Raw genomic sequence first — 27956 nt, forward strand, 5'->3', positions numbered from 1 at the left:
GAGGAATTAGATGTGAAGGGACCTGAGGAGGGGCTATTGCAGTGATCTCTAGGTATAAACTTATGATAGCTTAGTCTACTGGGGGGGTTGATGGCCATCCAAAAAAGAATGTTTGGGACTGATTCTTATCAAGAAATCCATTTATAATATAAACATATGTGGTCAGCAATTCATAACTCTTAATTGCTAAATTAAGATCTCCCATTTATAGAATCTCCATTTAGTTCCATTATGAGAAAATAAAAATCTCTCACCCAGTGTTATTCTTCTTGAAAATAAATCCTAGAAATTCTATAAATCAAGTCACATTTTTTTTTGTATATTTCTTAGCATTAGGCACAGAATCCAAGATCCCTGATTAAGTTTAATTCTCATTTAATGACCAATTTTTAGACCTGATCAAATTGATTTGTCTCATGAAAGCAAGCTTTAAATAATTTTCTTATTATGTTTTTCTGACCTCCTCTCATCTCAAATATTAAGAACTTGATTAGAACTAAGATTGTCCTGAACAGGATATTTTAAAGACGAAAGTGTCTATGCCTGTATTATTTCTTGTCACAAAACCAGTACTCTCTGGCAACAGGAACCTTCAGAGTTTCTGAGAATCAGAAACTCATGACTATCTGGCCATGCTAAGATAGATTTGAAGTTCGTAAAGCAAACAGGTTAATAAACTAGGGTCCTGGCAGTAGTTTTCTAATGTGGCAGTGTTTTCATCAAACCAAAATGTTGATCCTCTGTTTTCACTTTAGGAGGGGAAAGCATTTAACTTCTCCCATGTTTTAAGCATTATATAGGTACCTAAAATATGTTATATTGTTTAATTATCAGGAACCAGTGAGGTACCTTAATCCAGCTTTGTTTCATTAATAAGGAAATTACATATTAACAAATAACTTGCCCAGGCTCACACAGAGATCCAGATATGCCAGGGGTTCCTTTCTATCAGGGGTTATTAGTTTGGGTTCCTTAGTCTCCACTTCTCCCTATGTGTTTACAGTTTTCAAAGAACTGATGACCCTTCAATTAAATAAGGTTCAGAATCAATAAACTTTATTATGCTGCCTCCTGATTTGGGGTTCCTAATCTGACAGTACTATCCACTCTTGTCTTACATTACCTTTCCATAATTCTTCTCAAAATATTGATACCAGTAACATTGTAGTTACAGTAGTAAAGCAGTGATAGTAGTAGAAGTTGTTTTTTAGCCAGGCACTGTGCTAAGATCTATGTATGCATTATCTCACTTGGTGTTCACAGCAAAGTTGCTGAACTATGTCCCTTACTTTAAGACTAACCCTCTCTATGTCTCAAGTCCCAGCCCCATTCCTTGCCCTTCTAACTGGACTCCCTGCTCCAGTTTCTCATTCCCTTTGTTCCTACATCCACAGTTCTCATAGAAGTTTGTGGGGTTTTTTTCCTTTTTTCCCCTCAAATTATCTATTCAAAAAAGTTAGGTGACTTTACTCCTCTGATAGGAAAGTTTCAAGTTCTTTAGCTATCATACAGGGACTTTGGTAGCTTTCTAGCCTGCTTACTGTTTAAATCACATCTGTACTCATTCCTTTCCCCCTACCTTTCCCCCAAGCTTTCACTGTAAATGCTCAAGCCACCTAGACTTTTTTTTAATAGTTTTTTTCTTAATTAGACTTTTCATTCTCTTGAATCTGTGCGTTTTTTCCATGGAATTCCATGTCTGTAATACTCCTACCCCACTCCCCTTCCTCTGCCTGACCTTCAAGAAATATATGTAAGGCATACGGTGAAAAATCTCCCTTCTTTCCTTGTCCCCTCATTCCTCAGTTCCCTTCCAAAGGTATTCTATGTGTATTCAAGTTTCTATGCACATATATGAGTAGAGGCAAGTTAGCATGTTAGAGTGTGAACTCGGGAACCAGGCTGCCGAAGTTTGAATTGTGGATTCTCTTCCTAGATGTGTGGTTTGGGCAAATTACTAGTACCTACCTCATAAGATTTTTGTGAGGATTTCTCACAGCAGTGCCTGGCATGTGGTAAGCTCTCAGTAAATGTATGCTATTAGTATTGTTTGTTATTGTTATGTAACAAAGCATAATACATTGAAAGAGAGTGGCATTTAAGGCTTGCTTTAGTGTTAGTCTTAAATTTTAAAATTGTGATTATATAATTTATGTGGCAATGCCCTTAAGGGAGTAAAGTTAGAGTAAATACCTCTTTTTATGGAAGTGTATCCATCAGGATTCTAGAATTGATATACTTAGCATAAATTAGTAAACTTATTAATTTAGTAAGCCTTATCTTTTAAGGAAAAAAATTTTTTGTCAACATAGAAAGTATTAGTCACAACCTATAGAATTTTCTTCATGGTTTACAAATGTTTTATTTGCCTGCGATGATAAAGATTACTAAAGAGTATTCATCTTACTAAGTAGATTGTACTACATATAAAAAGCAGTCTGCTTTGATGTAGTTTTCGATGATTTACTCTGTTGCTAAAAAAGGATAGGTGCTCACTTTTTTTTTTTTTTACAACTCATGGAGCACATGTCCTGCTCAAAGGCACAGAGTAAGGAATACTTTTGGGTAATGTGATAGTTTCCCATCTTCTATTTAATAGAGGCATTCCCAATATTCAGCGTTTAGGAGGAAAAGTTGTAGACAGAGGTAAGTAAGTGGTAGAGCAGGATTCTAGTCAGGCAGTATGGATCCTAAGTTCAGGCTTTTAAACATTTCACTATAATGCTGTGAGAAACAGAATGAGACTATGAACAATTACCAATAGCTTTGACAAAAAAATAAAAACTTCTGGAAATGAAAAATATAAATTAAAAAATTTTAATTCAATAGATAGGTTTAACAGTAGATTAGAATTCATGAGCTGGAAGATGACCTGAAAAATAAATTAACCAAAATAAAGAGACACAGATGGACAACATGTAAGAGAAGAAATGAGAATTAGAAAATTGGGGAAGAAATTGCTAGACTTCCTTGATTTTTTTTTTTCTCCTTTTAAGCAGTAACTATTAGTTGGATGCTTTGCTATCCAGCTACAGCTTCCATTTCACTGCCTTTCTGATAGTGAGATTTGACTCTGTGTCAAAGTTTCAGCAATTTGGATGCAAGTGGAAGTTATGTGTGCATAGGTTTTAGCCTTACGGTTTATGCCTATAAGAGGAATGAAATACTCCATTTCCCACCTCCTCCTTCCTTCCCATAGACTGGAATGTGGACACAGTGATTAACTATTTTTAGCTAGGTAGAAGAGGGCAATACTGTAAGGATGACAGAGCAACAACAAGATGTAAGAGCTTAGGTCTCTCAGACTACTAAGCTGCCAAACCAGCCCTGGACTGTCCCTTTCTACTGTCATGTAAGGGAGAAAAAAACCTTGAATTTTGTTCAGGCCATTGTAGAGTCTCTTATTGCATCAGCCTAGTCTTGTATTAGTCTTAACTAATACAAGAAGAGCATGAGAAGATCTACCAGTTATTGAACCAGAATATAGATGTGAAGAAAAGTCAAGTAGAAATAATATTTGAGGAGTTTATAATTAAGAATTTCTAAAATTGCAAATGGCACAAATTCAAGAAGTCAAATCCCAAAGAGGAGAGAAAAAATTAAACCTAAGCACTTCATAGTTAAATTTACATATAGTCAGGGACCTTAAAAATAGCCAAAGGGATGGGCTTCTGGTGGCGCATTGGTTAAGAATCCACCTGCCAGTGCAGGGAACACGAGTTTGAGCCCTGGTCAGGGAAGATCCCACATGCTGCGGAGCAACTAAGCCCATGCGCCACAACTACTGAGCCTGCGCTCTAGAGCCCACGAGCCACAACTACTGAAGCCCATGTGCTTAGATCCCGTGCTTCACAATAAGAGAAACCACCGCAATGAGAAGCCCGTGCACCGCAACAAAGAGAAGCCTCTGCTCGCTGCAACTAGAGAAAGCCTGCGCACAGCAGCAAAGACCCAACACAGCCAAAAATTAAATGAATAAAATAAATAAATAAATAGCCAGAGGGAGAAGACTGATTACCTTCAAAAGATCTACTATTAGACTGGTTTATTGAAAGGAAAAATTGAAACTTGAAACCAGAAGAAAAGAATAACTACAGTGTGCTGAAAAGAAATTACTATTAAAGCTAAAATACCTTTCAAGAGTGTAGGTACATAATAAAGTTTTCAGAAAAATTAAAACAGATTTTTATCTCCAGTAGAATATCATTAAGACAAATTCAGAAAGATACACTTTAGGTAGAAGGAAAAAGATCCCTGATGGAGGGTCTGAGATATTTGTTGGAAAAGAAGAAAGGCTGAAAATTAATGAGCCAGGAATTCAATCTAAATTAGAAACAGGACAGAATAAAGAAAGGAAGGAAATAATAGACATAAAAGTAGAAATAAAGAAATATAAAACAAGTGAACAATGAAGGATCAACATAGCTGAAGTTGATTCTTAGAAAAAGACTAATAGAGTTAACAAATCTGGTAAGATTGATCAAAAGGGAGAGAAGCCATAATAAACAATAAGTATGAAAAAGGAGATGTAACTACAGATGCTACAGAGATTATTATAAAAGAAAAATGTACTCGCTAATACATTTTTTTAAGGAATAATTTCAAATGGTAGATTATTGCATGAGTTATCATAATAGTATAATAAGCCTTTCAAGACCGCTTGTCAAATTTGCCAAAAATTTTTACTCCTGAAAAAGTAAGATGGTTGGATTAAATATTTTAATCCTTTACCTGAATTCTTAAGAGAATGTCAAGGGTACAGTGAATGGGATAACTGCCTCAGTCATAATTTACTAAAGGTTTTAGTAAAAATTTGTTTGGGGATAATTGATGGGTCAATGTCTTCTAAAGCGGTAGAATTTGTGTTCCTTTTTTGATACATAAAGAAGTAGGGAAGTGTCATTTAGTAAGGAAATGTAAGAACCTAAGAAATTGTGGAAACCTTGTGCTTTTAAAAGTTTTTTTTTTTTAAGTTTTAGATACTTATACCAAAAAGTGACGGCACAATACTGAAAATGATCTATAATTTAGTGTTTTCTTTTCTTTCTTTCTCTTTTAAAAAAACATTGTCACCAGCCCAATAGTTCATATTCACACTGTTCTGTTGATTTAAACAGTGCGCTTAGAGAAGATGTTGACTTATGGGGACAAGTGCCTTATTTTCTGGAGGAGCAGTAGAAATAGTAGTGGTAACCTCTGTGGATAGGCACTCTGAAGCACACCAGTACATAAGAAAGTCTAGGCTGACAGACATCTGTGGGCCTGGAGAGCAGCTGGTACAGATTACAGTAAGCTCCAGGAAGGGTTTTTTTTGTGGGGTGGAGGGTGGGGAGAAGGGAATGAAATTCATAGATTATCTGGCAGGTTTGGGTGGAAAACATGTTGGTAGACAATTCCAGAATAAACACAAGTTATACGAAAAAGGAAATGTAATCAACATATTTGCTATGTGTTATTTAAGAGAGCTAAAATTCTCATCTACCATAAGAGCAATATGTAAAACTAAAAACCAAGAGATAGGAGTATAAATACCTTATTTAGAAGTATGGAGAACACTCAAAGAAAGAGCTAGAAGTTTGAAGTAGGTTAAGGGGATATAGTTACTGCTCTTTTTTGTTATAAGCCTTTTCGTAATGCCTGCTTGTAGTACTAATTAGCATATATTACTTTTAGTTTAAGAGAGTGTAAGACCTAAAGCTTTTGTGTAGGAGAAAGAATGATTACAGAATTTGAAACTATCGTCTGAAAAATGAAATATAGGACTGCTTATTGAAAAAGAAGATATGGCGGGTGGAATAACTGTCTTCACATATTTGAAGGAGCGTAGACTGGAAGAGGAGTTCTCTTTTTTCTGTTTGGCATCAGAGACAGAGACCCAGTAAGTGGCCACTACAAAGAAACAGCAGTGTAAAGAACGTTCTAACAATTAGGTTATCCAGAAAAGGAATGGACTGTTGTGTGAGCATAGAATTCAAAGGGTTAGATGACCATATCTGGAGATGTTTTTAGAGTGAATTACAACAAAAGAAACACTTACTATGGTTCAAGCATTCTGTTGTTAAATACTGACTTCAGTATTTAAAACAAGAAAAGACAAAACCAGCTATTTATGTTATAAGATTTGCTACATGTAAATTAAATGTATTATTTTCTAAGATTGTCATCATAGTCTTCATAGAATAAGCTTTTATCATTTGTGGTTTGCAAAATTAGGATTTAGGAAGATTTCTTTTTATTGGGACTACTGATCTATTTTGTCTTCTTCCTATTATCTCTTCTTTACCATTCTTTCCTGTTGTTTATTTTTCATATTCTGACTCTGCTTGAGTTGGTCAAGTTTTCTTTGCTCATTTTTCCTCTAGTGATTTTTAAGTTATATGATTTAGTTGTTGACATTACATTTTTCACATGTTTAGATTTATATTTTTTTTAATGTATAGAAAAAGAGAGATTCAGTATCTATCCTTTTCCCAAGAAGAGAAAACCTTTAACATGCCTTTCTTCCTATCTCCTCCCAAACAAAAAGGTTGAGATAATCAGTTTTATTTCCAGATTTTTGTATATATTTTACAGTGATAATTAGATACCTAACTATAATTTTTACTGATTTATTTGCTTGGCATATTTCTTGTTCTTACACCTTTCTGTTTCTTGAATCATTTTCCTTTTATGTGTTGGAGTATCAACTCCAGTAATTTTTTTTTTAACATCTTTATTGGAGTATAATTGCTTTACAATGGTGTGTTAGTTTCTGCTTTATAACAAAGTGAATCAGTTATACGTATACATATGTTCCCATATCTCTTCCCTCTTGCGTCTCCCTCCCACCCTCCCTATCCCACCCCTCTAGGTGGTCACAAAGCACCAAGCTGATCTCCCTGTGCTATGTGGCTGCTTCCCACTAGCTATCTATTTTACATTTGGTAGTGTATATATGTCCATGCCACTCTCTCACTTCGTCACAGCTTACCCTTCCTCCTCCCTGCATCCTCAAGTCCATTCTCTACATCTGCATCTTTATTCCTGTCCTGCCCCTAGGTTCTTCAGAACCATTTTTTTAATTCCATATATATGTGTTAGCATATAGTATTTGTTTTTCTAGTAATTTTTGATATGTATTTTTATTATCATTTCGTTCTAATTGTTTACTTTCCATCTTGATTTCTTCTTTGACCCATGTATTATTTAGAATTATGTTGTTTAACTTACATTTTGAGATTATGTAGTTATGTTTTTGTATTGGTTCCTAGTTTAATTGTATTGTAGTTAGAATGTAGGCTTTGTATGATTTCAGTCCTTTGAAATTTGTTGAGACCTGATTTATGGCCCAGCATTGTCTCTTCTAGTAAATAATCTGTGTGCAATTTAGAAAAATGTGTAATTTGCAGTTGTTGGGTGTGGTGTTCTATATATGTCTACTGGAGTAAGTTATTATTTGGTCAAATCTTTTATATATCCTTACTGATTTTTATCTTCCTTTTTTATCAGATACTGAGTTATGTTAAAATCTAATCATGATTGTGTATTTGACTAGTTAGTTTTTCCTTTAGTTCTGTCAACTTCTGCTGTATGTATTTTGTCTTGTATTTTAATTTTAATTTTTCCTATTGAACATTTACTCATGTAATTAGTGATATTTGGATTATCCATTATTTTCAATTTGTCCATCTGTTCTTTGTTCCTTCCTTTTATTCCTTTATTCCTTCTGTTTTTAGTTATCGAAACATTCAAAATGTAGTGGCTTAAAACAATAACCTTGTGTTATCACCCGTAGTTTCTTGAGTATGGAATTAGGGAGTGGCTCAGCTATGTAGATCTGGCCTAAGGTCTCTCCTCTGGGTGTTGCAGTCAAATGGTGGCTGTCTGGGATCATCTTCTTCATTCACAGGTCTGGGAGGACTCACAGCTGGGGTTCCTGGAGCAACTTTGTCCCATCTCTGTGGTCTCTCCGAAGTGGCAGCTTCAGGGCAGCCTTATAGCCTGGGCCCAAACGCATGGCTGCAAAGAGAAAGATCCAGGAGGAAATTCTGGCACCCTTTCTAGCTTCAAAAGTCAGACAACACCACTTTTGCTATATTTTGTTGAATCTGCCCATATTCAAGGGGAGAGGAATATGTTTTTCTCTAGAAGTTTTTTAGAATGAGATTTATCCTTCTTACCTCTTTCACACTTTCCATCTCCCCATCCTTTTGTTCTGCTCTGTTTGAGTGGGTTCAGTATATTGGTTCACTAACCTGCTTTTTTCAGCTCTATCCATTTTTCTCTTCAGCCCATCTACTGAACTGTTTTTTGATGCTCATATTTTTATTTTCTAGGTTTCCAAAGTGTCTTTTACATAGATTTAATAACTTCACAGGTTTCTTTAAGGATATTACATTTATTTTATAGCGTTTTATAGGCCCTTTTAACTCTGTTTTCTTTGGTTTTTGTTCTTCTGTTTGTTGAATTTATTGCCTCTGTCAAGTTGTTTTCCTCAAATCTGTGATTATTGTCTGCTCTTTTTGAGAATCCCTCCTGGCCTCTTCTATTTACAGGAGCTTACCTTCTTTCATTTGGGAAGGGGTAGGAAGTGCTATTGGGCTGAGTATACCTGGTTTTAGAGTGTGAAGATTAATTTATAAACTTCATTTATAAGTACATTATGTCTGATCACTTTATCCCTATATACATCCTATCCCCAAAATACTAATCTTGAGAAGAGTAAGAGGAGAAGGTATCAAGGAAGATTTTCTGTCAATGAAATAATGTGATTTTATGTTATAAAAACAGTTGATGTTGCATTATGATGTACCAAGAGGAACATTGTTCTTTATTTTAGAAACTTAAGTCTTACCATCATTTCCATGTTTATTCACCACCATCCCCACCCATCCCCAACATGTTGTGGTCAGTTGTCACATTTAAAATATTCACAGCTTCTGTAAATATTTAAATATAACCAACAGTATAACTGCTTGTTAAGCTTCAGTGTTCCTTAATGTAAAAAATTTTTTCTCCAAAATTTCTTGTCACAACTAAATTTCCTTTAATGAATTTTGTTTCATAGGTTCAGTTGTTCAGGAGAAACTATTTCATCTTTTAATTAGTTTAAATATTTAAAAACAGAAACAGCAAAGTTGGGATCTATTTGCATCACAAGGAAATCAAGTTATGTTACTTTATGAAATTTAGAAGTAGTTTTGCTGAAGTTTGAAGAGTGAAAAAATGTTATATCTTGGACCATAGTGTTAGGGATTCAAGATTGACTTAAAATGTAAACATAGTGTAATGTTTATTCTTGTCCTCCTTATTTGTCAGGGAATCTTAACCAGAGTGAGAAATTTTCTGGTGCTGTGTTGGGAGTGCACGGCACAAGAGATTTCCATAAAAAGGCATGGGATTTGCTTGGAAGAATATAGTAGTTTTCTAACTTGGCAGTAATGAGTTAGAACTAACCCCCTTTAAAAAGAAAATATTAATCTACGTTATTCCTCATTGGGTTTGTGTTTTCTTATCTGAGGTATATTATTCTTGTATCTGCATTTGTGCATATGTATATACATTTATAATCCATGGTACTTGTTAGGTGTAAAGAAAATAATTTTGTATGCATACAGTATGTATGAAAAATGACTTTGGAAGTCGACTCTCTTACCTCTCGAGTTGAGGAACAGGGGACAAATATTTTGTTCTTACACAGTACCCAAAATAATTTGGCAGTGTCTGAGTGCTTTTCCCCAAATTCTGTTGCCCTAGGAGGCAATTTGGGGAGCATAAATAAGCCTTACTATATTAGGATTCCCTCTCGAAAGGTACACATTTTTGGATGAGAGAGGTGATGAATTCACATCTCCTTAAAATGACAGCAGTCCCCAGACTAAGAATCACTGGGGGCCTCGAAAGGGGGTTACGGATATGGGGATCTGTCTGGTTGAAATACATGCTCTTGTGTTTAACAACTTTTTTTTTCCCCATAGAAATGAAAGAATTATTTGATACAGATAGAGGTATAGGATTACTAGTATCCAGCACAAACCTCTCCCACGTCACTTTTTCCTCAGGTTTTCTGTCCATCTATGTAGTAAAATGTGGTTGTTTTTCAGCGCTCAGTTCTTAGCTTTCTTCTGTTTTCACTGAATAAATAAATTCTCTTTGGTTGATCTCATCTGCTATGGTTTCAACTACTACCATCTTTTATAACATCAACTCCTAAGTCGTACCAACCCATTGGTTTCTACTGAGCTTCCAGACTTGGATTTTTAATATCTATCAGATGTATCTATCAGATATCTACCTGCTTTTGCCATAGGAATCTCACGCTTAATTTTTGGCAGAAGGCATTAACTTTCTTTTTAAACCTTTTTATATTTCCAGTCTTAATTGGAGGTATGCCACCAGCCACCTAATTTACTCAATGTAGATATCTAAGACTTATCCATGACTGTTCTTCATTCCCCTTAATAATAACCTCTAGTCAGCTATGGAGTCTTTTGTCAGTTTTACCTTCAGTAAACCACTGTCCCCTCTTCAGCTCTAGTGCTACTATACAGGCCTGTGTCATTTTCCACCTGAGCTATTACAGTAGCTTCCTAACTATTCTCCCTGCCCCTCTAGTTTCTCTTTCCTTCAGTCTATTTTATATACTGTTATCAGTTATCTTTCCAGAATATCTATATGTAATTTTTAAAAACATCATTGTTCCCAATTCATCACACCACCACCACCCCACTCCGCCTGCCACTTTCCCCCCATGGTATCCATACGTTTGTTCTCTACATTTGTGATGATGAATTGGGAGATTGGAATTGACATATATAACACTAATATGTATAAAATAGATAACTAATAAGAACCTGCTGTTTAAAAAAATAAATAAAATTCAAATATTTTTTAAAAAGTAATAAAACTTGACTTTTATAAAACAAAACAAAAAAATCATTGTTTACTCTCCTTATTGCTTACTAGATAAAAAGTAAACTCCTTAATGTGGCAAATGCCTTTGCAAGCATAACCCAGTCTCCATACCCGGCTTCATTTTCCATACCTTATTTTTAAGCCCTGTGTTTTACCCATGCTGAGCTATGTGGTATTCCCTCAATCTTCTGTATTTAATAATTTGGAGTATTTGCTCAAGCTGTTCCTCTGCTTAGCATGCCCTTTCCTATACACCTATAACATTCCTCTTCAGTTTTTCACTTATCTTTTATGTAACTTCCATTGAAAAGCTATCCTGTATTTATTTATAAGTATTTATTTCTTATTGGATGCTATTGTAAATGGAATTTTAAAAATTTTATTGCCAGTTCTTTTCCAGTATATGGAAATACAGTTGCTTTTTTTTTGTATCAGTCTTTTATCCTGAAGACACTTATTAGTCTGGTAGCTTTTTTGTATATTCCTTAGAATTTTCTACATACAGGACCATGTCATCTATGAAAAAAGTTTCACTTCTTCCTTTTGCATAGTCTAGAACCTACTATACATAGCTTAGTACAGTGTTGAACAGAAGCAGTAAGAGTGGTCATATTCTAGAAGAAAAAGAAAAACCATATAATATCAATAGATGCAGGAAAAGTATTTGAAAAAAATCTAACATCCATTCCTGAGAACCCATATAAACAAAAGCTCTTAAGAGTGTAAAGAAGACCTGAAACTAAAAAGTTTGAGAACAGTCTGACTAGAGTAACCTAAAATGCTAACTGCTTAGAATAGGTAAGGATTCATAATTTAAGGTCCCCGGCATTTGTATGGGGTGGGGAATACATCTTGATTGATTGATTGATTGAGTTGGCCAAAAAGTTTGTTCGGTGTTTTCCATAAGATGGCTCTAGTAACACTTAGTTGTCTTTAACTTCATTTGAAACAATTTTGTTAGATTGTATTGTGACAACTGTCATATCAGCATGCACTTGAAAAAAGACATCAAAATTGGTGAATTTTTTTGTAGCCATTTTAATATTGAAGATGGAAGGAAAACATTTTTGGCATATCATGCTTTATTATTTGAAGAAAGGTAAAAACACAACTGAAACGCAAAAAAAGATTTGTGCAGTGTATGGAGAAGGTGCTGAGACTGATCAAACGTGTCGAAAGAAGTTTTTGTGCTGGAGATTTCTCGCTGGACGATGCTGCACGGTCAGGTAGACCAGTTGAAGTTGATAGCAATAAAATCAAGACATTAATTGAGAACAATCAATGTTACAACACGTAGGAGACAGCCAACATACTCAAAATATCCAAATCAAGTGTTGAAAATCATTTGCACCAGCTTAGTTATGTTAATTGCTTTGATGTTTGGGTTCCACATAAGTTGAGCGAAAAAAACCTTCTTGACAGTATTTATTTCCGCATGTGATTCTCTACTTAAACGTAACGAAAACGTTCCATTATTTAAAACAAATTGTGATGGGCGATGAAAAGTGGATACTGTTCAATAATGTGGAATGGAAGAGATCGTGGGGCAAGCGAAATGAACCACCACCAACCACTTACTAAAGTCTGGTCTTCATCCAAAGAAGGTGATGTTGTGTATACGGTGGGATTGGAAGGGAGTCCTCTATTATGAACTCCTTCCGGAAAGCCAGAGGATTAATTCCCACAAGAACTGCTCCCAATTATATCAAATGAAAGCAGCATTCAACAAAAAGCATCCGGAATTAGTCAACAGAAAACGCATAATCTTCCATCAGGATAATGCAAGACCGCATGTTTCTTTGATGACCAGGCAAAAGCTGTTACAGCTTAGCTGGGAAGTTATGATTCATCCGCTGTATTCACCAGACATTGCACCTTCAGATTTCCATTTATTTCGGTCTTTACAAAATTCTCTTAATAGAAAACATTTCAATTCCCTGGAAGACTGTAAAAGGTACCTGGAACAGTTCTTTGCTCAAAAAGTTTAAAAGTTTTGGGAAGATGGAATTATGAAGTTGCCTGAAAAATGGCAAAAGGTAGTGAAACAAAACGGTGAATACATTCATTGTTCAATAAAGTTCTTGGTGAAAATGAAAAATGTATCTTTTATTTTTACCTAAAAACCGAAGGAACTTTTGGGCCAACCCTATATTTATTGGCCCGTCCACACAGCTTGTGGGATGTGCCCCCTGCATTGGAAGTGCTGAGTCCCAACCACAGGACTGCCAGGGAATTCCCAAGATACTTCTTTTACTAACCTCTAAATGAAATTGAGTATTTGTTTCTATTTTGAATGCAGGCAACATACCACAGTGGTAATATAAGCACCAACTGTGACTTTGTCCCCACTAAGTGTTACTTTTAACTTTTCTTGTATTTGTTTCTTGAGGACAACATATAATTAGGTCTTGCTTTTTTATCTTACCTTTGAATTTGAATGTTGGGTATTAGAATAGATGACTTACATTTAATGTAATGATTTGGTTGCCTTTTAATTCTATCCTATTTGTTTTGTATTTCTCCCATCTTTTCTTTGTTCTTTTCTGCTCGTTTGTATTATTCCTGCTATTTTGTGGATGAGTTGATTTTTGTTTTTCTTTAGTATTCCATTTTATCTCAGCTACTGGCTTATTAGCTATGCCTCTTCTCCCCCATCCCCCACCCCCGTGGTTGCTTTGGGATATACAGTATGCATCTTTAACATATAATTATTTACCTTCAAATAATATACTACTCCAGATATAATGTAAGAACCTTGAACATTATACTTCCAAGTTCCCTTCCCTTTCTTGTGCTATTATTGTAATATATTTTACTTCTACGTATGTTGTAAACCCTGTGGTATGTTGTTATTTTTGCTTTAAGAGGCCAAAAAAGTCTTGTAGATTTACTCTCACCGTTTCTGGTACTTTTTATTTCTTTAGTAATGTCATTTCTTTTTCTTTTTCTTTTTTAAAATTAATTAATTAATTATTTATTTGTGACTGCGTTGGGTGTTTGTTGCTGTGCACCGACTTTCTCTAGTTGTGGCACGCGGGGGCAACTCTTCATTGTGTACTGACTTCTCATTGTGGTGGCTTCTCTTGTTGTGGAGCATGGGCTCTAGGTGCGCGGACTTCAGGAGTTGTGGCATGCAGGCTCAGTAGTTGTGGCGCATGGGCTTAGTTGCTCTGCGGCATATGGGATCTTCCCAGACCAGGGCTCGAACCCATGTCCCCTGCATAGGCAGGTGGATTCTTAACCACTGTGCCACCAGGGAAGCCCCAATTGTCATTTCTTTATGTAGATCCACATTTCCATCTGTTATCATTTTCTTCCACCTGAAGAATTTTTTTTGCTTTTTTTAAGCACAGGCTGGTGAACTTTTTCCTTTCTTTTTTGGGATCTGAAAAAAAAATTTTTCACTTTCATTTTTGAAGGATACATTCATTGTATTTAGCATTCTAGGTTGACCATATTTTTCTTTAAGCATTTGGAAGATGTATTTTCCTCTGTCTTGCATAGCTTCTCGAGAAAGTATATATTTTCTTAACTTTGTTCCTCTGTAGCTAAACTTTTTCCTTTGGCTCCTTGTAAGATTTTCTCTCTTTGACAGTTTTTCAGGAATTTGATTATTGTGTCTTGTTCTTTTCTTTGTATTTATACTAAGAAGAGGGCTCATTGAGTTTCTTGGGTCTATGGATTTATAGTTTTTATCAAATTTTGAAGTATTTTATTATTTATTTTATTATTCAACCCCCCCACCCCATTCCAGTTACACACATATACTTGATAGCTCTGCTTTTCCTCTTCTTTCTTCTTTTATTTTTCTTCTTCCTTTTCTTTTCTCTCTCCCTCTCCTTCCATCTCCCCACTCTTTACCCTCCTCATCAGCTTTTTTCTGTCTTCTTCTCAGTTTCTCTGAAATTTCCTTCTGCAGTATTTAATATAATGTTAATCCCATCTGGTTATATTTCCATTTCAGATACTGTTTTTGAACACTAGAAGTTCATTTTGGTTCTTTTATGTCTACCATTTCTCTCCTCATATTTTCCTTAAATCCTTGAGCATATTTATCATAGCAGTTTTAGAGTCCTCATTGGCTAATTCCATTATCTCACTTCTGGGACTGTTTCAGTTGACTCATTCCACCCTAGTGTCAGGTCATATTTTCTTACATGTTTTAATTTTTTTTTTTTTTTTTTTTTTTGCGGTACATGGGCCTCTCAGTGTTGTGGCCTCTCCTGTGCTCTGGACGCGCAGGCTCAGCGGCCATGGCTCACGGGCCCAGCTGCTCTGCGGCATGTGGGATCTTCCCAGACCGGGGCACGAACCCGTGTCCCCTGCATCGGCAGGCGGACTCTCAACCACTGCGCCACCAGGGAAGCCCCATTTCTATTAATTTTTATTGGATGCTGTGGACGTTGAAAATTTCATATTGTTGAACGGTAGAATTTTTTTTTTCTTTAAAAAAATCTTGGACTTGTTCTGACAGGCAGCTTTTATCTATGGATTGACTCAATCCTTTTGAGGCGTATTTTTAAGCCTTTTTAGGAAGCATGTAGAGTATTTTTTACTCTTGGGTTTGTTTACTCCTGTACTAACTATGAATATTCTGGGGTTTCAAGTGAATTGCCTATTTTTCAACAAAGAAGACTCTTCTGGTCAGAATGTCAATATTTCCCAGCACTCTGGGAATTGCTCAGCTTACAGATTCCTATTTATTCTTTGCCTTACCTCATGGAGTTTCATCCTGCATGCCTGGCTTAGTGTTTGGCCGCAGACTCAGGTGGACCCCTGTGCAGATTTCTGGAGTTTTCTGTGCATAACTCCCACTTCTCTGGTAACTTCTCTGCTTGAGTTTTTTCTCCGTGCATCACAAGCTGAAAAGTACCTCTAGGCAGAAAGCCAGGGCGGGTGTAGGTCTCACTTCATTTCCTTCCCATCTCTTAGAGATCACAGTGCTATACTGCTTATTGTCCAACAATGTCTGCAGACAGTTGTTTCATATATTTTGTTTGGTGTTTTAGCTGTTTATTGTGGGATGGAAAGTTCATTCCTATTTACATCATCATGGTCATTGGAAATTCTTTTGTATCTTTTTAAGATAATCATGGAGATAAAAAATAAAGTTTGTATTTCTTCCCCCATCCCAGCAGTTTGGGCCTTATGAAATAAACCAGCAGTACCTACCTACAGAGTTTTAACAATTTCATCTACATTTTCCCGTTTGTATCATAATAATATTTGAGGTAACAGTTTACGTGGTTCGCCAATAATACAATAATGAACAAAACAGTATAGAATTACATATGATATTTGAAGCAAATAAAATAGCATTTTCATTATATTCAAGCTCATGAGTGAACTTTTCAAAAAAGTGTATGTTTAAGTGGTAGCTTCGTAAAGAGTCGGGCTCGTGATTGTAGCTATAACTACTAGTTTTAATCATCTTATTTTCTGATCAAATACGAAGTAACATGAACAGGCTAATGATTGTTGACTAGTCAATGATAATCTGTAATGAATTAAAATGCCTGGCAGTGGTCCTATAAATTTATATTAAAATATTCATGGCTTTGTTGTATAGCCTCTGTCTTCCTCTTGATAGTTTTAAGGGAAAAAACAAACAAAAAACAAAATGTCATGTTTTTCATGTGACAGTTGTACATTCTTAGGCTATTCTTAGCATGTTTATTAATCTTTGATTTTTTTTTTTCCCAGATTGTCAGTATTTAAAAAGACCACATCATGCGTGAGTACAAGCTAGTGGTCCTTGGTTCAGGAGGCGTGGGGAAGTCTGCTCTGGTAAGTTAGCCACCTAACTATAATTAATTAATATAATACAAGAAGAACGGTGATATTTTCTTGTTTTACAATTTCTAGTCACTGAGAGAAAAGGTGGCAGTATGTTTTATATGCCTAATATCTGGCCTACCAGGGTACAAGGACTCATTCAGTAACCATGGATGTGTAGTTTTATAATGGTGGCTCATTCATTCTTTCATTTATCAAATATTTATTGGCTCCCTATTTTATGTTAAGTAGTAGTGTTTGTGATTCAAAGAGGAATAAAATTGTTTTCATTGTTATGGAACTTACATTCTAGTGTGGGAGACTGATTATTACAAGTACCAATGGATTAAGTCCTACCCTACCCCCATCCCAGACTTAAGTGGAATAAAGGTCATTTTTTTTGTACACATGCTGTATTTATTTAGTAAGTGTTCATTGAGCTTCTACAACGTCAGACTCTAAAGTTACAACAGTGAACAGTTAAAACAGTCATAGTCTCCCTCACAGAGCTTACATTATAGTGGAGGAGATTTAATAGATACACAATTAATCAAAGAACTACTTGATTATAATTGTGAGAGAGATACTTTGAAAGAAAAGTATATATTGTTAAGAGACCCCTATGACAAGGGAAACTAAATTAGCATTTGAACAACTGAGAAGGGTCACAGTTGTTGGGATAGGAGTGAACCGGGAAGAAAGTAGAGGGAAATGAGGTGAGAGATAAGCAGGGGCCAGACCATGACTTGAAGACCTTGTAAGAACTTGGAATTTATTCCTAATGACAATGAGAAGCTGTTGAAGGTGGGGTTTTTGGAGGGTGGTGGTGGTGACAGAATTGGGTATATGTTTTAAAGAGAGCACTTTGTTCTATAAAGAGTAATTTAGAAGACAGGCAGAGAAGATGTGGGAAACAAGTTGGGAGTTAATGCAATACACCACATTATTGTTTGAGGAAACTTATATTAGCAGTGAAGAAGAGAAAAGTAGATGTTTTGAGAGTTAAATAGGAGGTAGAATTGACTATTAACTTAGTGCTATGTTGATATGGGGACTAGGAGAGAAGGAGCTGTCGAGGGTGACTCCCAAATATCACAATCGAGCTACTGATTTTATGAATGGACCATTAAAGAAGTAGAAGGAAAGCACTGGAGAATGAGCAGATTTGAGAGTGAAAATCAAGAGTCATGTCAAATGTCATGTGCTTGTGAGATGTTCGAGTAAATACATCAAATAAACATCAGATCCTCAAGACAATAGCTTAAAAGAGAGACTTGTGGTATGATTTGGGTTGCCATGAATATATCTATGGTATTTATTTCATGGGAATTTCATTACTGTTAGGAGTATAATTTAGTACCTCTGTGGTGAATGTTTGCGAGTATCTGTTATTTTATTATTATTTAAAAAATTTTTTTTAATTTTTTAACATCTTTATTAAAGTATAATTGCTTTACAATGGTGTGTCAGTTTCTGCTTTATAACAAAGTGAATCAGTTATACATATACATATGTCCCCATATCTCTTCCCTCTTGGTATCTGTTATTTTAAACGCATGTAACTTTCAATTCAGCAAGTCCCTTTCTGGAAATGTATCCCACACATAAGTACACATATACAAAATGACATGGTCAAGGATGTCTATTACAACATTCTTTACAGTGGCAAGAGTTTGGAAACAACCTAAATGTCTACCAGTAGGGGCTAAATAAGTTTTTAATACGTATTTTGAGTAGAATACTATAAACCATTAAAAAGAATACAGCAGCTCTGTATATACTGATAATTAATGATATCTAAGCTCTATTACTTAGGAGGGAAAAGATACCAAGCAGTGTAGAGTACCATATGTGTTTTATAAGAAAGGAAGAATGAGGGGGGAGATACTATAAAAGAACAGAGGCTATTTTTGCAAGGTTCAATAAGCTACAGATAACATATCAATTACTTCGTTAGGAGTGGAATTGTAAAAGATGGTAAATAGAATTAGTTACCATTACATATGTTTTGTGTCTTTTGCATTTTGTCCTATGTCCATGAATTACCTTTTTAAAATAAATAAATTAATTAAAAATCCATAGGAATTAACGAGGTTGTCTAGGGAGAGACTAGAGAGAGAAGAGAACTCAGGACTGGGCTCTGAGTACCTCTCAACCTTCAAAGAGTAGGTAGGATTGGAGGATCCAGCATAGAAGAATGTATCTTGTACTTGAATGTAAATAATGTACCTTTACTTGACTGCTCAGAAGTCATAGCATAGTAGCTGGATGTGATAAAAGCAGCTACAGTAAGGTGATGATGCCATAACCATCCTGGGGTGGGTTGAAGAGTAAATGAGAGCTGAGGAATGGAACCACCATTATAGATAGTTGAAGAAGTTTATTATATTCGAATTAATCTATTTAATTCAAGCTAAAATAGTGTATAAAATATTCCTCTGGCTAATTGAAGTGTGAATGACCTCAGTCCACATTCTTACCCTTGCTTTTAGGCAGTGATGTACCAGACCCCGTTCTAAAGCTATCTAGGAAATATTTCACAACCATCTTCTGTACTTCTTTTCATTTACTGAATGGTAAAATACCTAGCTTCCCATCTTTGCTTATAGAAATTTTAGAGATAAAAGTAGATGATCTGAAAAAGATGAGTAGGTAATGTTTTCCTATACAAAGAGTAAGGCTTTGGAATCAGGAAGGCATATGTTTGAATCTCAGCTGGCAAATCAGAAAAATAATTACTTCTGGGGTGAATATGAAATTTGAATGTGATTATAAATTTAATAAACTCAATAAATTTTAATTCCCTCTTCTGTTTTCCCCCACCATTAGAAAGACTGTTTTGTCTCTCTCCTTTGAGGGTATGAGATAAAACTTGCTGTAGATACATAGAGGGGTAATAGGAGTTTAAATACTGATAAATTTTCACATTTTAGTAAATTAGAATCCATGTCCTTATTTGTATCTTCGTTGTATTTTAAAACTTAATATAGTAATTATTTTAACAGTGTAATATCAGCAGCAGCATTGCTGACAGCTTTTAACATGACCACCTCTTTTCATAAGTGTACTCTTAATTATGAATGTATCCTTATATTGAAAAATAATAACACTTCACATTTTCATGTTTACACAGAGTTTTCATATAATTACATTTAACCTTTACCACTTTGCAAAGTTAAGTAACATTTAAGAGGGGCTGATTTTTCTTTTAAGTCCTTAACTTTTGTCTGCTTTTTTTAAATTTCTAGACAGTTCAATTTGTTCAGGGAATTTTTGTTGAAAAATATGACCCAACGATAGAAGATTCCTACAGAAAGGTAAAATGTGAAACTTGTATACACATGCTTACAAGTAGTTTTTTATGACTTTAAAACTTGATCCATGGAATTGCTTTTTTGAAAATAGTTTTGAGAAATGATACAGATGTTCTGTATTTGTTTTTAAAAGTTTCACCAAGACAAAATACTTTTCATAGAACACTGCTTATTAGCTATAGAGAGCTCCATGTTCTGTTACTGATTAGTAATCTGTTCTTTAGTGTACACATTTTCCTGGCGGGCATTCTTTTAATGTAGAAAATAGGTATATTTTTGATTACTCTTTTTGTGAACTAAAATTAAGAACACTTTATGCTTGAAGTTATACAGTAACTGAAAGTTATCTTTGTTTAGTTGTATAATAACTTTAAAAATATTTCACCTTTAAACTGTAAAAAGTTAAAAAGAGTTGGATTCTGTATAATACTATAAGGGTAGATACATGACATTGTACATTTGTCCCAACCCATAGAAAATGTAACACCAAGAGTAAAACTGCTAACTGTGGACTTTGCATGATAATGATGTGTTGATACAGGAAGCTTCATTGATTCTCACAAATGTACCACTCTGATGCAGGATGCTGATAGTGGGGGAGGCTAGCAGGGAGCAGGAAAAGGGTGTATGGGAACTCTGTACTTTCTGCTCAGTGTTCCTGTGAACCAAAAGCTGCTTTCTAAAAAGCAAAGCTTATTTAAAAGGAAAAAAATTTTAATAGTTGGTCTTGACAAAAAATACTATTTTATTTAACTATAAGACTAGCTAGAAATGTGGAGAATTTTCATGATTTTATTTCCCAAGTATGTTATGGGGGGGAAGAACCAGTGTTGTAAGAAAGCCTAGCAACCAACGGTATACCCCACTACCCCCCAAAAAGATTAACCTGCCTTTCAACAAATAAGAAAGGATTGCTTTGGTAGATGTTTTAGAATTTACCTTTAAATAGTGCTATAACTTTTGCTGAATTAAGTTCATCAAGCCTACTGGCAGAGCAGTTTCATTATCTGTAAATTGGAAACAAAATTGTGATATATATTGAGAAACTACAGACCTAATTCATTGTTCATTGAACATGCCCATTCGCAGATTGTGCAGATTATTATCACATTTGTCCCATAAGTGGTAGACAGTGAGTTTGTAGATCCACCTGTGGTGGATCTCCTCATCAATTCCTGATCTGACACAGAAGCAGAGTTTAAAATAGTCCTTAGGTTAATATGTTTATTTTTAGAAGACCATGTTGCATTACTGAAATTTTCCCCAAATAAGTTGCTGGTAATTTCACCTTATACACACAGCTTTTCCAAAGAAGTACCTTTTTTTAAAGTCTTGAGAACTATATGGGTTCAGTGTTATTGTGTTCCCTTTATCTCTTAAAAATTTCCTTTATATTAAATTTGGGGCATATTTTAGTAAAACTTTGACAACTTGAATCTGGTAAGTTGGCAAAGTTTTCTTTACCCCCAGATATTGGCTGTGTTTTGAGCTGCTTTTGTGCTTTGTTTTGAAGATAATATAAATATACATACTTTATACATTTTTGTGCTTTGTTTTGAAGATAATATAAATATACATACTTTATACATTTTTTCCCTGTTAGAACTATACCTGTTTGTTGCAGTTTTTCTTAAATTGCAGAATATGACCATTGACTTCTAATAATAACAAAAATCATTACTCAGAGTTCATAGTAGTCAGAAAAATATCCAAACTCAGGATTAACAGTCCTAGCTTCTGTATTATTAATAGAATGTGTTTGAGACCTCCTGTTCTTTACTGTAGTACCAAGTTGCTCTCCACCAATACAGCAAACTGCTAGAGAAAGGCTTTGTAGTTGTTAATAAGGACTTTGAGTGAAGAGGTGGGAGGAAAACAGACTGACATTTTGATGTTACTTTTTCATCCCCCTCCACCCCCGCCCCTATCCTAACAGCAAGTTGAAGTAGACTGCCAACAGTGTATGCTTGAAATCCTGGATACAGCAGGAACAGTAAGGATGTTTTCTCTTTTTTTTTGGTGGGGGTGGGGGGACAGATTTTCATTTGTGAACAGTATTTGGTCACCTGAATGATTCCTGTGAGTAAAAGCATTTGTTCTGATTAAGAATGTTAAGTCTCTAAATGTAGGGCTTCTTAAATTTTCTTATGTGTGTGAAACTATCTATGATGTACTTAATGCCCACATATCACTATTAAATTGTATGTTGCGTTCACCTACAGAATCCGTGTGTTGAGTTTCTTTTCCCTGTATTGAGGTAAGGATTATGCTCTTAGTGCTTTAAACAAACAAACAAAAGGAAAGTATTTTAAATACAGAATTTTAGTTAAAATAGGTATTTCTCTGGGTTTAAATAAGACTAACTCTTGACACATGGTCATTCATTTATTTAAAAAACTTTGTTTGCTTTTTATTAGCATTTTAACATCTCAAGGGACTGGTGACAGATACGTGTGTTCTGACAAAAATCTTTAGGATTATTCTGAGCCTCATTTTTCACATGCTTAAATGAGTATAATGACCTTTAGTACATTATAGGGTGCTTATAATGATCAAATGAGATAGTGATTATAAATCACTTGGCACAAAATGTCTTTTATATAGTATGAGCTCTGTGTGTTTGCTTTTATTTTCATTGTCTTCATTTGTCATCACCTTTTTAATTGTTTAATTAATGATAGTTTTATTCTGCCACAATTATACTACCACAAAAAATGTATACATTAAATGATTCTCTTTTCTTTTTTTTTTCTCCATATACATAGACTTTACCTATTAGGCAATTCCTAGCTTTAAAATGGATGGTATTCTTTTTTTTTTTTTTTAACATCTTTTTTGGAGTATAACTGTTTTACAATGGTGTGTTAGTTTCTGCTTTACAACAAAGTGAATCAGTTATACATATACATATGTTCCCATATCTCTTCCCTCTTGCGCAAAGTGGATGATGGTATTCGTAAATGTTTTAAGTTGTTTTAAAATTCAGCACAAATATTCCCACTATAGTTTTATAAATGGTGAGAAAGCTTCAGATCAAAAAAACTTAAGCCGACTGGAGCAATTAGAGTACGAATTATACCATATTTTTCTATTCTTTTGTGGGAAAATGGATCTTGATTCCAACAGGAAGCTTTGGATCACTGGAACTCCTTCTTTCTTATATCAGCTGAATTGAGATCTCCCCCTCTTGCCACTTGGCCCAACCCCCAAATTTCCTAGCTTCTGAATCAGCAATAATTCTCCTTTGTTCCCAAAGACCCCAACAGTTAAAAAAAAAAACAAAAACTTTCTATTTCTTCCTTTCACAGCCTCCACAAGTGTGAGGGCATTGTTTCTTCCTCCTCTTGTCCAAATTAAGAAAATTTTCCCCTTCTGCAGAGATCTTTCGCTTGTGCTCTCAAATATCTTGTATTTCTACCATCCTTAGCACTCAGCATGCTGTGTTGTAATTTTCTGTTTACTTCTCTGTCCCCAGTGCCTTGCATAACATTTGGCAAGTAGTTGATGCTCTTTGATCTTGTTCTAGATCACTCCTTACTCCTTGAGATTTTTGCTTACTTTCTCCAACGCTGCTTTAGTCCGAATTCTTGGTGATTTAAGCATCCAAATAGAATCTTTACGGGTAATATAGATGATCCAGTAACTTGGCCTCTCAGTTCCTTGACCTCCACCCTGCTTCAGTCATTCATGTGTGTGGTCTTTACCCTAGACTATATGATTACCAGTAACATAATACCATCTTAAATCTCATTTTCAAGTGTCCTACTCTCTACTAACCATCCCTTGTTTCTCCATCTCACTTCCTTTCATACCCTTCAACCTGACTGTAATCTGCAGTCTGTTAATCTAACATCTTTGATTATCCATCATATCCTCAACCCCCTCTTTACACAGCTTCAAGTCCATGGTCTGTCATTCATAATCAATCCCTCGGATATATCCTCAACTTCCTTGACTTTTCAGCAACCTTTGACTCAGTAGATCATTATCCTTATCTGTAAAAATTTTATTCATTTGACTTCTAGGAAACAGCACTTGGTTTTCTCCCTGTATGATTCGTTACTCCTAAGTCTCCTTTCCTGATTTGTCTTCATTTCCCCAACCTCTTAATGTTGGAGGGCCTCAGGGTTCAGTACTTGGACTTCTCTTTTCCAGAAACACTACTTTGGATATCAACTTTTGTAGCACCAAAATAATTAAAATCTATATATAAAAAGGAACTATATGCAGTTTTTCTAAATCACACAGAAACAAAGTGGTTAAGATTTCCCTTCTAATTCTGTAGTTGTTTCTAGTCATGTACGTAGGGGACAGGAACATTCATCTCAAACTTTCCAGAAACCGTGTATCATGTCTTATGTTTCCTGTCATGATAACATGTAATAAAGAATTCAGGGCTTCCCTGGTGGCACAGTGGTTAAGAATCCGCCTGCCAATGCAGGGGACACAGGTTTGAGCCTTGGTCCGGGAAGATCCCACATGCCGCGGAGCTACTGAGCCTGCGTGATGCAACTACTGAAGCCTGTGTGCCTAGAGCCCATGCTCCGCAACAAGAGAAGCCACTGCAATGAGAAGCCCATGCACCACAACGAAGAGCAGCCCCCGCTCACAACTAAAGAAAGCCCACGTGCAGCAACGAAGACCTAATGCAGCCAAAAAAAAAAAAAAAAAATACATACATACATACATTAAAAAAAAAATTCAGTACCTCACTTGTGATTATTCTGATTTAAATTGTTTCAGTGTACATTTAAGAAGTCATATTTATAATTGCATGTTTTTTATTATAGGAGCAATTTACAGCGATGAGGGATTTGTATATGAAGAATGGCCAAGGGTTTGCACTAGTATATTCTATTACAGCTCAGTCCACGTTTAATGACTTACAAGACCTGAGGGAACAGATTTTACGGGTTAAGGACACAGAAGATGTAAGTATTTCTCTCTATATATAGCATACTGCCATCTCTCTGTGGCCAAATAAAAAGTGTCCATTTTCTCTTATCAGTAGAGGATTTAGAGGGTATTTACCATGCGCCTAAGAGCCCTGGTGACCAAAAACACTTTTAAGCTTTCTAAATTTACCTACAGATAATATGCTGAGATGGTTAGAAAAGAAGGACACGTATGTAAAGTTCTTCTTTCTCTACTGCACTTAGGACCTACATGGTGCTATGTGGGTCATAAGAGCAGTGGAGAAAGAAGAATCAAAGAGTACTTGGTAGAAGAAGGGGGACTCCATTTGGGCTTGGAAAGTTGGTAGTTATGTCAGAAACAGTGTTCAGAGAACATTATTAAGAACCGTAATGCTATGTTCCTATTTCTAAAATTCTGTTGGTACAGTTTTTACTTAGTTTTTTCCTTTGAATTATGTTAAAGATTTTAATTAACTTGCATTTTTATATTTTTTTAATTTTGTTTGTTTTTTTTTAGAATTCTTTTTTTATTGTGGTAAAATATACTGTTTTAGAATTCTTGTCTTATTTGATGAATAGCATCATTGTTGTTGTGCCTTTTTGCAAAGATTAAAAGTATATTTTACATTTGTCTCAGTTTTGAGCTACAGAAAGTTCCTTTTCAAAAGTTGTATAAATTAGGATATAAAATTTCATTTGTACCTTCTTTTCAGTTTTTGTGTGTTCTCTCTCATTATTAATGGGAACATAGGCACCTGCTTAGGACCTCAACTTTGGGTAATACTGTAGGCGGGAGGAATTTGCACCATATGACTCATGACCAACCATAACCTAATGAATAGTTCTCTTTCTTCCCATGACTAATTCATCTAAGAGAGTTCTCCTTTCATAGGCAATTACATGCAAATCACTGAACTCTGGTAATGTTAATCTCTTTATCCCATGTAATAAACTAAAGATTGAGTTGTAGATGAAGACATAGCTACTCGGTGGCTGTATTTTTATTCTTACTTTTCCTTAATATCTCACCTAAGCTAGTTTTCAGATCTAGATGTCAGTTGTAGAAGTAAAACTTATTAACGTGTTGGTCTTGCTGCTACTATTGGCATTTTTTGGTCCTGTGAGATAAGGCACTTAAAACACACCAAGACAATGAGTATTGCAGGAGGTTCCTTTTCCTTCATATTTTTCTACTTGGAATTCAGCCATTAGCATTAGTCCACCTGAGAATTTTGGGATTATAGTCTTAAAATAATTTAGCAGATCAGTGTTATAGAATCTTGTCCATATTTTTTCTGTCTCTTCCCCCTCCATTTTCCCCTCAACACATGTACATATACCTTTTTTAATCACTTGATGACGATTATAGTCCTAACTAACACATTTCAGTTGGTGGCTGGTAGTTGCTTACTTATAAAAGGCTGAGTAACAAGTATGTTAGGGCTTATTATACGATTTTTTCCTTCCCGCAGGTTCCAATGATTTTGGTTGGTAATAAATGTGACCTGGAAGATGAGCGAGTAGTTGGCAAAGAACAGGGTCAGAATTTAGCAAGACAGTGGTGTAACTGTGCCTTTTTAGAATCTTCTGCAAAGTCGAAGATCAACGTTAATGAGGTAAACTACAGCTGCTAAGCAGCACAAATAAGTGCCTTTTTAGTTTCCTTTCTTTCAAGTTAACAGCCAAAAACATTTTTTTAAAAAGAAAAAGTGGTGTTCTTTTAAGTAGTCTTTATCTATCAATTTATGGAAAACACTAAGTAATTCCTAGAAACCATATTCCTTCTCTTATATGAAATCAGTTTGATGGCTGTGATGAGGACGCTTATATTTACCTGTTGGCAAAGAGGTAGTTTAAGTTAAAGAATATGTTTTTTAAAGTCCTGCTAAGCCTCTAAATGATATGCCAGAAAGTGGTGTGTGAAAATTGTCACATCACCCTTGTATTATAACAATTACCTATGCAGATGTGTGTAAAAAGGTTGTAAAGTCAAGTAGAAAACTAAAAAAATCAAAGTAGTTAACTGTAATGAACTTATGTCGTACACAAAGATATTATGGAATTTGGTGTTTTGAGTCCTGCTTCCCTTTGGTGCATGACTCAAAGGGAAGAATCTTTGTGAGTGTGGATGGATACAGAACTATAATTCACTCGGTCTTTTAGGCCTGATACAGCAGGTGCACAAGGCTTTTTTTGTCCAGGACTTAACTACTCCACTATCCTGAGAACATAGCTGGGGACAGGAATGCTTAACAAGTAAGCTTGCCTGCCTGGATGTAAAGGGCCAATAGTTTACTGGATCCCTAAAAGATTAGTGCAATCCCCAACTGTGACCACTACATCCAAGCAAAATCTTAAGAGGTTCCTTTGCTTTTGTTAATTTTAACATAAGGCTTTTATTTTCTTAAAAAAAAAAAAAAAAAAGAGCAGAATAGGCTTCTTTCCTTTCCCAGTAGTACAAAAGTCTTCATTTGCCAGTGTGCTTGCCATTTGTAGCATCACAGGTAATCAGTCAGAGTTCAGCACACTTACAACATAGATGAGAGTTAAGACTGGTTTAGATTATCAGAGTCCTCTGGTGTGTTTTTGCTTATGATTCCTCTCTGGCTTTTGGTTCTTTTGGTCACTTTTCCTTCACTGATAATTATGGTTGTAGACTATTATTTGACTTTTTAAATGACCAAATTACTTTAAACATGTGGCACGAAAAAATTTAAGGTTGCGGGACTTCGCTGGTGGCGAGGTGGTTAAGAACCCGCCAGCCAATGCAGGGGACACGGGTTCGAGCCCCAGTCCGGGAAGATCTCACATGCCACAGAGCAGCTGAACCCACCACGCCCTAGAGCCCGTGCTCCACAGCAAAGAGAAGCCACCGCAAAGAGAAGCCCGCGCACACAACGAAGACCCAACGCAGCCATAAATAAATAAATAAGTTTTACAAATAATAAGTCAAAACTTGCCTTTCAGGTAAAACCAGTTTTAATAAATACATAAAAATAAGAAATTCATAAATTTTATTTATTCAGCAAATATTCATTGTGTTCCTATGTTCCACTGT

The 27956-nt window shown here is 35.3% G+C and overlaps 1 protein-coding gene across 12 annotated transcripts in view; it reads left to right on the forward strand.

The window, feature by feature from the left end:
- The window catches only part of RAP1A (RAP1A, member of RAS oncogene family), an 81061-nt gene that overhangs the window by 38941 nt on the left and 14164 nt on the right, over positions 1–27956 (forward strand). For 9 of the 12 annotated variants that reach the window (XM_067041768.1, XM_059082008.2, XM_067041792.1 and 6 more), the window contains 5 exons: positions 16597–16680; positions 19917–19985; positions 21919–21975; positions 24773–24913; positions 26371–26514. In XM_067041768.1, the coding sequence (XP_066897869.1) occupies positions 16624–16680; positions 19917–19985; positions 21919–21975; positions 24773–24913; positions 26371–26514 (468 nt within the window). In that variant the 5' untranslated portion in view covers positions 16597–16623. The remainder of the gene's footprint in view (positions 1–16596; positions 16681–19916; positions 19986–21918; positions 21976–24772; positions 24914–26370; positions 26515–27956) is intronic. The other 3 variants (XM_059082036.2, XM_067041835.1, XM_067041760.1) reach the window with 1 other exon arrangement.

Source organism: Kogia breviceps, chromosome 1, assembly GCF_026419965.1.
Source record: "Kogia breviceps isolate mKogBre1 chromosome 1, mKogBre1 haplotype 1, whole genome shotgun sequence".
In the NCBI taxonomy this organism is placed as follows: Eukaryota; Metazoa; Chordata; class Mammalia; order Artiodactyla; family Physeteridae; genus Kogia; species Kogia breviceps.